The sequence below is a fragment of the Arvicanthis niloticus genome, chromosome 2 (assembly GCF_011762505.2).
Source record: "Arvicanthis niloticus isolate mArvNil1 chromosome 2, mArvNil1.pat.X, whole genome shotgun sequence".
Classification (NCBI taxonomy): Eukaryota; Metazoa; Chordata; class Mammalia; order Rodentia; family Muridae; genus Arvicanthis; species Arvicanthis niloticus.
The window spans coordinates 11618612-11633074 of record NC_047659.1 but is presented as its reverse complement, the minus strand read 5'-3'; the positions used below and the strand labels follow the sequence as shown (position 1 = coordinate 11633074).

Sequence of the window (14463 nt, the reverse complement as noted above, 5' to 3'; positions counted from 1 at the left end):
GTTGAAAAAGGCAGTGAAATTTTATCACAGCTATTGCTATTCATAAATCTTATATCTATTTTAATTCAATCTGGTCCTAGCCTCAGAGTCGCTGCAGCACAATTTGATTACTATAGCCATACTTTTTAACTGCTGTCAGGAAAGACAGCGCCTTACACAAACATCTGCAGAGCACACGCCTGCACGCTCCAGCACCAGCCTCAAATCACGCACTGGTGATGAATCTTTATCTGACACTAATACTTTTTAACTTCATACAGACAATTAAAATGAATTGTAGCTAAATGCACATATAACAAATCAATTTAATCTTTGGTTGCATAGTAGCATATTTTGCAAATTCCCTAAAGTTAGTTTCTTACGTGTATCTCTGTCTAGGTGTTAAACTTAGCATAAGAGAAGGGAGAAGAGACTTGAATAGAACACAGCTCTTGCCTCAAAGCAGGCCTTAAAAATTTACCACTACCATTCAAAATTTCCACATTTATGTGGAGAATGCCATTGTGAGCTTCCTTACAAGAGTGAACAAAACAGAACCTCTGCTTTCTAGGAATTTCTACAACAGAAATTCTGACAACGGAAGAGGTTAGACAGAGCAGAGCCACCTACACCTGCTCTTCACCACTGCTGTCCTGACACCCTCCAGAATCTGCCATGTCAATCTCTACTACAGGGCGTACCATGTTAGCTACAGCCTGATGTCCGTGGGATTATTCCTCTCTGAATCTGATGCATTTGAAGTCACAAGCCAACTCTCAGGGTCCCCAGCAATGAGTATAGCCCTGAAGGGAAAGCTGGTTTCTAGGCTGGGGGTGTGGCGCAGTGGTTGAGCACTTGCCTAACATTTGAAAGTTCCTGAATTCCATCCCCTGAATGGGGACAGGAGGAGGTTCTTCTACTCTTCAATCACTGGATCCATTACCTTCCAACTCCTTCAAGGAGTTAACTACAGCTTATCTGCAAAACTGGTATGCAATGTTTAATCCAGGCGGGCTGTTTAGTACGCCATTGGCTAAAATGGACAGGTAGGAGGTCAGAGAATAAGGGTGAGTCCACTCTGCACACAAGGAAGATCAATGGGAAGAGAGATATCCTGTGAGGCACACAGTGAAGTCTACAAAAAAATATTCCCCCACACCCAGCCCCTATCTTCATGTCCCCTTTTACCTCTAAGGGGATTGAGACTTTCAAGAGATAATAACTTAATCCAACCACACAGTTGATAATAAGACCCAAACTGCTCTATCAGGTTTCCAATTTATTGGCAAAGAAAAAACTTGTTTTTAAATTTTGAAAATCTTCAAGTATAAACCTTTTTTCCTCTTCATAACAATGAAGAAAAGAATACAGCAAAGACAGCTTTGGCACTGGGCCTAAAGAAAAAGAAGTTCTTTCCAACTCTGTTACCTACTAGTGGGGTACCCTTTCTCAGCCTTTGTCCTCATCTGTAAAATGAGGTAACAAACCCTGGGCCACAACACACAGTATGCACATGTACATACCAACTTTTCAAGAATTCAAAACTTTTCATTTACAACCCTCTAGACGCTACTACTATCCATTACCATGGAACTACACATGTGAAAACACGATGCTCATAGGTGAGAAACGGCAAGTGAAGAACCCAGAGAAAGAATGGCACAGTCACAGCTAACACACGGGAAGAGACTCTGTATCTGCATTCCTATCAACACATGGTCTTCTGGCTCTCCTTTTGTTAACATGAATAACATTAAGAAAGAACATTAAGGAAATGGAAAGTGATGTGATGAGATTATAATCTCAAAAAATAAAAAACAATTTAAAGAATGAAAATTAATCAGGGTAGAGTAGTACATACCTAATCAACACTAAATAATGTGTGTGTAGAAGATGAGGACGGATGTATCACTTGAGCTACAAAGTTCAAGACCAGCTGGACTACCAGGACAAAAGCAATGACTGAAATCTCCAGACTCGGCTCTGGCTGGAGATCTCAACATCAGTTTGTTCACGTAAGTAACAAAAGTGATTCGGGGCCTAGAGCTTTGAGAAACAAGAATATCTACTGCAATTCATGTTGAGCAAGGCGAGGTCAGAGATGCACCATCAGCTGTTAGCAGTAGTAAGGGCTGTTTCCTAGGCTTTCCCTGGTACCACAGAGCTAAGAACACACTCCACCAGACTTCCTCCTACTAACCTGGGGTAATTAAGGAGAAGGGAGTGCTTTAATAGTAACCTCACTAGACCAGAAACATAGCTGCACTTGACTTCTTAGTTCGCTACCATCCAAGAATTACTATCAACTTATTTTCTTAAGTGATACTGCTCCATCTCCCTACACATCACCCATCGAGTCTAACCATTTTTATATACTAGACATCACAAATGCATCTCCAATTCCATCACTGATTAAGCCCATTACCCCCTGCCCATTCATCTCTCACCAAGGTAAGATTTTCTTGATTGGTGTCTCTGTCCTTGCATACTCTATCCAGCAGACTCCCAATGACCATCTGGATACACAAAACTGAAGGGCTGTGGTAAAAGCTTAGTGGCACACTTCCTTAGCATGTGGGTTTAACAAACAACCCTCCCCCTTAAGATACGCATGCACGCACGCACGCACGCATGCTTGCACGCACTCAGGCATACATCAGCATACCTCAAGGCTCCATCTGAACTCGTTCAAGGCTCTCAGTACTTCTAGGTTAAAGAGAACACTTTTGCCTCAGCAGCCTCATTTGCCTCAACCTTGGGTTCCAATTATATAGCCTTTACTTCTTCCAGTTCCTCAGACCCTCCTCACTGGTGGCTGTGTTATCATTCAAGTGAGATAGTCCCACATCTATTCCCTGCCCCCAAGGGAAGAAGCCCACACATCAGAAGTCAGGTGTACGCCCTCACCACTATCCAGACTCAAGTGCTGCTACACACTTGGACCTCTACATAGAAAGTAAATGAATGTGAGGAAAGTAAACTACACATCTCTCAGCACGGGCCATGACCAGGCACTTTACCAACATCCTCTCCACTGGATCCTCACAATACTATATTTACCATTAACTTTGTTTTATGAACATAAACACAAGCATGGGGGTTCGTGCCTGTACAACCAGCACTTGGGAGGCTGAGGCATTAAGATGATAAAGGGAAAATATCTAATTGAAAGATGACTAATGGTTGGGATTAAAGGTGATTAACACGCCTTTAATCCCAGCACTTGGGAGGCAGAGACAGGCGGATTTCTGAGTTCGAGGCCAGCCTGGTCTACAGAGTGAGTTCCAGGACAGCCAGGGCTACACAGAGAAACCCTGTCTCCAAAAAACAAAAAACAAAACAAACAAAAAAAAGAATAAGACATCTCCTAAAAATGCCCTAAGTCATCCTGTGCTTGTCTCTGACTGGGAACTTACTGTTGACCTCAGGAGACCCCTTATTAAAAGAGGGGTGCAATGTATGTGAGAAGAGGGTAACAATGCAGCCGACTTCATTCTTAGTTTCTCTTATTTCCCTGGGGTAGGAGAGGAAGGGTGGACAGGCCCCTTCAGCAGACGGAAGAGGAAGGACAAAGGGCTCGTAATTCAAGGCCACTACTGGAAAGAAAGACAGCCAACACTAAAACCCAAACTATCACAATTTTAGAAAATACTCTGAAGCTAAAGTAACTTAACATTAGAAGGGCTCATTCCCATAATAATAGCAAAATTCCCAACTTCAGATGAGGAGCCCTTTATTCTATGGCTGCTTTTGTTTTTAATATTTATTTTTGTTTGATGTATATAGCTGTGCACCCCTGAAACTAAACAGTTTGTAAGCTATGAAACTATGACAGTTGTAAGCTGCCATATGGGTATTAAGAATGGAACCTGGGTCCTCAGGTCCTCTGCAAGAGCAGCCAGTGCTCCTAATCACTAACCATTAAGCCACCTGTCCAGCCCAGCTGTTTATTCAAAACATGGTTTCAATTCATTGACCTTTTCTAAGTGTATAACATTTCTTTGTGACGTCATTCTTTTCTGTAAAAGTTTCAAGTGACTTTCTTTGAAGAGAGCTATTAAATGCCAATGATTATAGGAAACATTTGTTCATAATTACCCAGACATCCACTAGAACAATGCTGAAACAAGAGCAGCATGCAAAAATGTATTTAAGGACTATCATCCCAAAATGCTGCTAAAAGCTATTAACCAGTATGTGTTAATTGCCACGGCATTCATATTAATTTTCACTTCAGGCTCGACATTGTGGAATATTTCCCCTGATACATTTTAAACAAAGTTTAATTTAAGGAACTGCTTCTATCAACACTTATGAAAATTAACAGCCAAGCAATTAGCAGTTGTGAATTATCCCCTCCCCCACGCCCTGCAGTTTCCCGTTAAAACAGTTTCTAACTGAGAAGTGGCTACTTTCTAACAAGTTAACACAATCAAAGTCACAGCTGTTGGTGGGAACCAGCCCTCTTTTGCTTCTTTAAGCCTTTGTCTAGGCAAACAATGCACCCTCACATTTAGGGACTAATATTTAGCTATATCACAGTAGGTAGATACCTAATGTTTTATTACAACTGCCAAGCAATTACTAATGCACAACTATCTTTCCAACTGATTTTTAGCAGCCATTACCTTCCAAATAAATGAGAAGTAAGCAAATAAATAAATAATTGTCTTGTTCTTCCAATGCCTAAAGCATCATCAAGATGGTGCCCCTGCCTCTTAAATGCTGGGATTAAAGGAGTGTGCCACCACACCTGGCTTAAATCCATTCTCTAAACATAAAGTTGGGGCCAAGAATGCAGCCCTGTGGTTGAACATATGTTTAGCATGTGTGTGTAAGAAACCCTGGGTTCACCCTCTAACGACTCCATTGGGCATGACACAGCATCTCCAGGTCACTTAGCCCAGGGCCTCCCCCAGAGCCCACCCTCCTCCTCCTCCTCTTTCTCCTCCTCTTCATTCTCTTCTTCCTCCTCCTCTTCCTCCTCTTTCTCCTCTTCCTCTTCCTTCTCCTCCTCCTCCTCTTTCTCCTCCTCATCATCAAGCATCTCAGAGCAGAGCTCACATCCCCTAAAGTGAAAACAGAAGTTTCTGACCTCAACCTACAGCAGAGGTTGTGTTTTATGAAGGTTTCACAGAGGTTGTCTCTAACAGTGGCCAGGGCGGTAGCTCAATGGCAGAGTACCTCTCCATCACACAGGAAGCCCGCAGTCTATCCTCAGAAAACACCACTCCTCCCACTCCCACACCCCCAAAACAAACAAAAATAGAATTCATTCATGCAGATGCTATACTGGATTGTCTCAGCAGACCAAGTGTCACCTACAGCTCCTTGGAGCCTGCCTTGAACCTCTCTGAAACACTCAGAAACAGACTTAATCTACAGATCCAAATCAAGTCACAGACACCATCATCTATTTACCAAAGACATAATATAAACACTATAAGCCTGGCATGTCCCTCCCTCCAAACTGTCAAAAATCGTAACTCAGTACAGACCTCCCAACTCTATGCTCTAAAAATATATTAGCCGCAAAATACTTTTTATAAATTATTAGCTAACTATAGGAATCAAAATTATTTGAAAATACTGTCATTTAGGAAAAATCTGAGATTAGACTCACTAAAACCAACAACTCAAGTGTTCAGCTGTTAGACACCAGCTATGCTTGCTTAGCTACTACAAGAGTCTAACTCCACACCCGAAACAAATCCTTTCTTCAAAGCCGACACAGCAGCATCCTGAGGACACAGACTGCACAGCCACTAGTCTCTTGAGGAAATACATAATTAAGTAGTTTTTTAGCATATTTAATTAGACCCCAAACTCTTCCTGTCCCCTTCTCTCCCCGATTATGTACCATTTGCCCAGGAGACCTAAGCTACTCAGTTAATTATGTAAATAAGGCAGGCACTAGTCCCAAAGAGAGCATCATGAATATTTGTAAAAAGAAAATGAAACACTGTATATGTTTTAGTGGCTTTAAAAATTCTTTGCAAATACATATATATTTATATACAGGTAATTATACAAGACATTTATTTGCATATTCATATACAGTATTAAACACAAGAAAAACCGTTATATTTGAGGCAAAAACATGTAGTCCCAATAACAAGATGATGAATCGTTAAGAAAGAATACTCGTTTCATTTCTTAAATATGAGCTGAATAAAAATAAAATAATTCTAAGTTACAACAGTAACAAAAATTTAGTACTGAATGTCAGATGATTTATGGGAAGAATCAATCTGGAAATGATTAAAGCTGACTTGTACAAAAAGGCTTTATTATCCAGGGGTTGACACGATCTCAACTCTGGAGGCAGCCATGGCGCTGTTAGCACGACTACAATCCCATTATTATGTAATCACGAAATGCTAATTTGATCTTTTTGAGGTGTTATTTGAATAGTCATTTTAATTTCTAGGTTACAAAAAGGCTTGACTCAAGTATAATTCTCTATTAATCACTGAGATGCCATTGACTATCATATTGATGCCTTTCACAAAGATAAAGACTGATTTAATATGTACAGTACAATATCCTTCAAATATTAGCCACTTTCATTACATATCTGCCAAATGCATCAATATTAAATAATAGATGAGAACAAGGGTTTAATTGTATTTTAGCACTGTAATATATGGGGTAATAATAAAAGAGCAGGCATTGTAAGATAGACTTATCGATATATAAATCCTTCTTAATCAATGCTCACTCTCTATAGACTACCAAAAGGCCTATGATGACAAACCATAGGGCAACTTAAACATAAACACACATCCAACAAAACTTCAAGTGTGACCGAGGAAATAACATCTCCCTAGACTTCAGAAGTCAGCTGCCTGCACCACCCAATGCTCACAACTCTGACAAATCCAAACCTGGCTAATGAGAAGTGGGAAATCCTGGAATGCATTATTTTTGTGAAGTTTGAACTAGCTTGGAATGGAATTGAACTAGGTTGGCATGGAATCACACATTATTTATTCTATCTACTCTTCAACATCAAACAATGAAACTGTATCTGCTACGGGAGCTCTCCTATCCCACCTCAGAAGAGCTTCTCACCCATCTAAATGCATCCTCAGCAGTGCAGCTGGAGACATTCCAAGATCCTGGGGAACCTTCCTTCCTTTTGCTACTTTCCACATCCCTGGGTAGCATGGGTCGACTAAATAGAAACTCAGAGCAATGCAATCTAAAAAGACTGGTGTGCTCTTGGGTGTTTTCTGGAGGAGCTCTGGAGCACCTGAAGGCCTGAATGTTACTTATGTGCTTTGTTCCTAGTTCTTGTCCTCCACCCTCAGACAGCAACAGCCTTACTGTTGATGGCCATGTACTGACTCCCACCTAGGGAAGAAGGTAAAATGTTGTTAAAGAAAAAGATCTCTTTGCTCAAAGATAATAACTGACAGAATTAGCAAGTGAAGAAGAAAAATGCAAACATGAGCAAAGCACTGCCATTTATTAATTGCAATGGTGCTGAAATGAGATAAATCACATACGACCCCTCCAGGGAGCAAGCTATCACTCAGTACCCCACACCACTGCCAGGCAGCAAACACAGTGGCAATAAATTTAAAAATCAACTGTCTCCTAAAAAGGGCCCCACTTAGTTCAGAAATGAGGCTCAGAACATCACCAGGCTCCTCCTGAAACAGTGGCCATTTTTCTAGAAGGAAAATACACATACTTTAATTTTATAACACCAAACTATTACTATAAATAGGAGGGAAAAATAAAAGTCACCATCCCTGTCAGTATCCAACAAGATCCCCTAAGAGTGAAAGACCAAAATGCAATCGCCTAGAATTCATAAGGAAAGACCTCACAGTTTCTGCAATTGTAGTCAGTGGACAGGACAATGCAAACCACCTCCAGACCCACTTCCAAGGCTTTCCAACACAGCTCGTCATCGGTCTACCCAGCCCGACCTCCCAAGTACACGGAGATGAAACAGGTAAAGAAATAGGGACACACAGCCCTCCCTTTGCTTCTACGTGTGTGTGTGTGTGTGTGTGTGTGTGTGTGTGTGTGTGTGTGTGTGTGTGTGAATGAATGAAGGCGATAGGGGACAGAGAGAGGCATGGAGGCATGTTTTGATTTGACTTTAGAGACAAGTGCTTGCTATGTATATATCTCAGGCCAGCTTCAAACTGCTTAGCGTACTGAGTGTTAGAATCCCGGGTATGTACCATCTTATTCGACTTTATATACATGTATTTTTATTTACATGTGTGCAAAATATGCATCTTGGAAAATTAAAGCAGTCCTGGACTCTAAGTACAGAGAAGCAAAGAGGGAGCGTGCCAGGCTTAGGCATTAACCCTTCTAAATATTACTCTCGAAACAACGAGCCCATACTCTTACCTTTTTACATCTATGGTCTTAAAAATGTGGTGCTCTATAATAACTGAGGCAGTCTTAAACCTAAATCTAATAAAAATAATAATGCCAACATCAACTTCCTCAGTCTTAAAGGGATGAAGCCTTTTTACTTTTGAACTTACCTTGCCATCAAACTTGGAGTACTCATTAAAGGGGTTGTTGAGCTGCAGAGGGCACTGCTCCAGGCGTACAGACAATATGGACTGCTTGCCCGAACTTGGAGGCTTCTCTTTGAGGGATTTTTTTTCAAACAGTGACTTTAACTCCTGGGCTGTGATAGAAAAGGATAAAACCATCATTGTCACTATGTACATTAGACAGTCTGTCCACCCTTCCTGCATGTGGAGAGATGGGTTGGGGTCGATGTATGCAGAAAGCCTCAAACACACTTGGGGGTTGTGCACAGCAGGGGCAGCAAGCTCAGACCCGCACAGCCCTGAAATGAGAAGGAAAGAATTCTGCAGCAAAGCAGCCTTCCTCAGAAGCGTGTTCACAGTGAGGCCTCCGGGCTTTAGAAGAAGCTACTGCTGTGTGACACTCAGCACTTCACTCCACCTCTCTGGTGTGTCAATCTCCAGAAAACCTCAAGGAGTTTTCTTGTGGCCTACTACTATTTGATTTTAAACTTTTAGAGCTTTAAGGTCAAGGTCCTTTCACATTTTCCAGTGGCACCCAGCACAAAATCTTGAGGACAAAAACAGAGACAAGGAAAAGGAGGAACAAAGATGTGTACACTCCTTGTACACATCAATGCAGCTTACCCTTCATAACAAGGCTGAGGTGGGCTGTAGTACTGCCAATTCTGTCAATGCAGAAACCAGCTTTGAGTATTCTGGCTAAGCCCAGAATCAAGCAGCTAGCTAACCCCAGGCCTGGGATCTACACCAATGGAGATGCTAATGAAGATATCACAAACTCAATAATACTTGCTGAATGATTGAAGGGATTCAAATTAAATTATATCAAATCAAAATTTTCAGCTCTTATTCATCACTGACTCAAAACAGTTCCACAATCTTCATGAAAATCATTTAGCTCCATAAATTCACCTGACCACCCACCAAGGTAACCAGTGACCAGTGCGGTAACAAGGCAAGTACACAAGGACCAGAACACTTTTCCATTTCATAAACTTAAAAACTGTCTACACTTCAACTTTTATATAACTCAATCCCACATTTTAAATCTGAAATCAACAGCTTCAATCCCAGTCAACCCTTCAGCAGTGTCAAATTAAATCAAGAGAAAACAACAGAGTTCTCCATTAGTTATTTTGCAATTTTTGAAAACTCCATCAGCTTATCAAAAGGCTGGCAAGGCAAATTCATCAAATGAATCTCTACAGAGTTAGTGCAATGAGCCAGATGACAAAGTACCCACTCCACAGGGGACAGGTTCTAAGGCCCTAGGGAAAACCAATCCCTGCAAACACGCTCATACTGCCTCTTCCAGCCAAAGACAAACTGCACGTGTGGTGCTGCCTCCATAAAGTTGCACAAGCTAGTGGCATCATAACCATTTTGGCTTATGCCAGTCCTTCCTAGCCTTACACTCTCAATAACAAAACTGCCAGAAAGAATTCTGTGAATGTCTCTCAAATTGTTAGGTGATGCATGGTTATACTGTTTTTTCTACACATACATATTGATGATAAACTTTCACTTATAAAATAAAAACAGCAAAAAATTACTGTTAATATTTTTTACACATCATAACAGCATTCTGTAATAGGTTATTTGAATCAACAAATTATTGATTCCTAAATTTTCCCCACTTAAAACTGTCAGAGCAGGGTTGACCAGAAATTAAAACCATGGGAAGCAAAACTGGGATTGGGGTCAGGGCTAGCAGATCAAACTCTTTTTAAACACATGATGCCTAAATCTGGATTCTGGGCATATAAACACACTGAATCTATCTGTGCCAGTCTTATTAGAATGGCCCCCATAATATCATATGTTTGAATGCTTGGTTCCCAGTTAGTGAAAATTAAAAGGTATGGCCTTGCTGAAATATGTCACTGGGGGTGGGCTCTGGGGTTTCAAAAGCCCACATCATTCCTAGTGTCTGTCTGTCCATTCATCCCCTTCTTCTCATGGCTCCCTCCTCCCCTTCCACCTGCTGTCTGGCTCAGGAGGTAACATTCTCAGCTACTGCTCCAGCACCATGCCTGACAGCTTCCTACAAAGATGATCATGGACTAGTCCTCTTCAAACTGTAAGCCAGCTCCCAAGTAAATGTGTTCTTTTCTAAGAGTTGCCTTAGTCAAGGTTCCTCTTCACAGCAACAGAACAGTGACTAAGGCACTATCAAATACACATCTGAAGAACTTATTGCAAGAGGATTAAGGTGGTATTTTCAATGTTACAGCTAACTTGCTACATGTAATTTTTAACAGTGTTTTAGCCACACTTGAGGAAGGAAAGGTCCCCTATTAACAGTGCTATGTGCTCTGTCCTCTTGAGCTTAAGAAATAGCTAGCACCACAGAGAAACGGTCAGAGGAGGTGGGAATGACTCCCTGAATGTGTTTTCAGGAGGGTTATGGATAGGATGATGATACATTTATTAGCTCTTTCCATTCAGAACAATTTCTACTCCAGCTTGCTGTCTCCTTCCTCTCTAGCTCTCTGTGTCCTGGAGAAATGGAGATAACCAAGGAAAAGTCTTGTTGCTGTCACCTGCACATATTCCTGTCTTTGCTCCTAATACCATGGAAGAACATCTCTCTCAGCCCAGTTCCTCTCCTACACACCCTGATGCTGAGCCAGAAGTACCGCTCCTTCTTTCTTCCACTTTCCATTAGTTCCAGCAGTACATATAATACTGCTCAAAAAAAAAAAAAAAAAAAAAATCCTTCTTCCTAGTTATTGCACCATTTCTCTCCTGCTCAAAGCCACTGCCTATTATATTCCTACTATCTCAGCCTTCTCACCACTCAATCCCAGTCACTCAAACACTCCAGCCACCCACTCCACCAAATTAACCTTCATGGAGATTACACAAAACAAAAACAAACAAAAAACACCTCTCTCTCTCTGGACTCTCCTTAGATCCCCTGCAGTCTTTGGCATGGCTGACATTCCCTTCCTCTTAAACACTGTTCTCACTGGCTTTCGGAGGACTCTACTTGATGTGACTTTTGTTCTCCCACAGGCCAGCACTCCTCAGCACACTGTGGATTCCCCTTGGCTCCCTAGGTCACTGGAATTCTTCAAAGTTTGCCTTTGGCCTCTTCTTTCTCCATCTACATTTACAGCCTAAGTGACCTCTACTAGCCCTGTATTTTAAAATACCATCTACAAGAGGTGAAACTAAACTGCAGTGATATAAACTAGAACAATGTCTGCCTCTGAGGAAGGAAAACTCTGAGGAGCAACAGAATCCCTCTACATACGATTGTGGTGTTGATCATAGGTATATGTATTTGTTAAGTTGTCAAACTGCATATTCAACATCTGTAAACTTCACTCTTTGTAAAATCCAGCCTTGGAAAAAAAGGAAAACAGGGCTGGTAGGCAAGATGACTCCAAGGAAAAGGCACTTCCCGTGTTTATATCTAGAGACCTGAGTTAGAGCCCCAGGTCCTACATAAAGGGAGAAGAGAAGAACTGACTCCATGTTTTCCTCTGGTCCTCACATGTGCTCTCTGTGAAGACCTAAATAAACATCCAATATATATGTTGGTGACTCCTAAGTAATTATTTGTGGTCCTAATATTACAGCCACACACACTAACTTTATATCTGACACCCTCATTTGGTGTATCAGTGACCATGCCCATAATCAAATTCGTATTCCTTTCCCAACTTAATTCCTCTACAGTCTTCTCCTTCTCCAGTGGCAACTCAATCCCATGATGCTCCAAGCTTGGAAGCTGCCTGACTCTTCTCTCTCACATCTTGTATTCCACCCATCAACAGATCCTACAATGATATCCAAACTACTCCTATACCTACTAAATTAAAAGTGCAATCTTACAACCTAAAGAAAAGTGAAACAGAAGAGACTACATGCAATAATGAGTTGGTATTTTTTAATTTATAAAGAAATTATTATTTTTTAATCACATAATAATGTGGTTATACATTTTCTAACAGAAAATTTTCTATCCAGAACTCAAACTTTCGACATAAGGAGAAAAGACACATGAGCATAAAATCAAAACAACAAATATCTAGGGAGGTGAGGGGCAACGCCTGTGGTGGGAGGATGGTAGATTCGAGAGCAACCTGGGCTACAAGAAGAATGGTGAGATCTTGTCAGAAACAAACAAAAACACTAACTACTCTACAATCATAAACTTACATTTCAGTTCAAGCACTGACTTCCTTACCTATGTCTAGCCTAACAAAACTACAAGAAAAACTCTAATCTGTAAAGAAAACTCTAATCTGTAAACAACATCAGCACTCAGGCTGTGCTCACTGAGTCCCTGCTGGCACTAAAAAGGACCTACATGCTCTGAAGAAACTGCTGACTCTAGATTGGGAAAGGAATGGTAGCTAAGAAGGATTAACAGTATTATAAGACAAAGATATTGCTATTATGAAGGAATTCATTACAAAGGCTAACCTGTGCTAAATAAATATCAAGACCCAGTCTCAAAACAAACAAACAAACAAAGAAACAAAGAAACTTTAAGTTTCAAATCTGAAGAAAGCAAAATCAAACATAAACTGAGATAATCAGACAAATCTTACAATAGATATTTGATAGTAAAGAAAGGAACTTGCTATTTACAATAAAAATATAAACTCCAGAAACAACTTTATTAAGACTTATTAAACATAGAATATCTGCCAGGTGGTGGTGGCATAAACCTTTAATGTCAGCACTCGGGAGGCAGAGGTAGGTGGATCTGAGTTCAAGGTCAGCCTGGTCTACAGGGTAAGTTCTAGGATAGCAGGGGCTTCAGAGAGAAACTCTGTTTCAAAAAACCAAAAAAGTGGAGACTCTACAGACATTACAATTGATACACTTATGAGCTATTTGTGCACACAAATGATCATGTGATCAGCTTAAAATACGTTCACGCACCTACACAAATAAAACGTGCAGTAAATACACAATAACCTCAACAATCATTTTCCCTGTGTGGAACCGTTAGCTTACAATTTTTCAGTTTCTTCTCTCTCACCTTTAAGTGACATAACTCTTGACACAGTAGACTGCTGATGACACTGTCCATATCTGTCTCTGAAGTCTGAGTCACAGGACATGCAGATGCTCTTACCCTAAACATTTGCCTACAACATGTCATGTGGATTTGTGTCACTATCCAAGTCTCCTTAACTCCTCTATGAAAAGGCCACACTGGAGCCAGTCAGAGGTTCAGAGGGTAAAGCTGACAAACCTATTGACCTGACTTTGTTCCTAGAAAAGAAACAACTCCTTAGTTTCCTTCTGACCTTCATACAGACACCACAGCACGTGTGTAGTCCCACACACACATGCACACGAATGCACCAAATCAGTGGGAAAAAAGAGCATTCTGGGGGAGCTCATGATAATTACACGATTCTTCTAGTGAAGAATGAAATAAAAGACAGATGAAGATCTTTCTCCAGCAGGAAAGGGACTGCTGAATAGACAGCAGAGGTGCTGGGCTCACGATGTTATTTATTTATAGACTTAAGAATTGAAAGTGAAGAAAGCGAATGAAGGGTAGCTCATGAATCAGAGCGTAAGCTCTCTTGTCTTCCTAAGAGGAGACTCACAGCAACTATAGCAAATACACAGGAATTTGAAAGAAACAACATGACTGACATGTTTTCAGGTCATGTTAAATACAATGAAGAGAGGGGTAACAGAGGCAGCCCAGTCAGATCTTTAAAATATCAAAAGCAAAGCTAAGACTAGGGAGATGGCTCAGCAGATAAAGGCCTGCCAAGCAAATGCAAGGACCAAAGTTAAAAGCTTTTTAATCCAGTGTGACATGGCAGAAGTGGACAGGGGACCCCACTATGGATGAAAAGGCAAACTCCTGCTTCCATATATAAGATGGATAGCGACTGAGAAAGGAACTTGTGTCACTGTCTAGTCTATACACACACACACACACACACACAGGCGCATGCAAACTCACATG

At 40.9% G+C, this 14463-nt stretch overlaps 1 protein-coding gene across 13 annotated transcripts in view; it reads right to left on the bottom strand.

The window, feature by feature from the left end:
* Mapkap1 (MAPK associated protein 1) overlaps nt 1–14463 on the bottom strand; it is a 206516-nt gene that overhangs the window by 160322 nt on the left and 31731 nt on the right. For 12 of the 13 annotated variants that reach the window (XM_076928551.1, XM_034494897.2, XM_034494902.3 and 9 more), the window contains one exon: nt 8496–8644. The exons of the other annotated variant lie outside the window; for it this stretch is intronic. In XM_076928551.1, coding sequence (XP_076784666.1) covers nt 8496–8644 — 149 coding nt within the window. The remainder of the gene's footprint in view (nt 1–8495; nt 8645–14463) is intronic. 13 annotated transcript variants of the gene reach the window in all.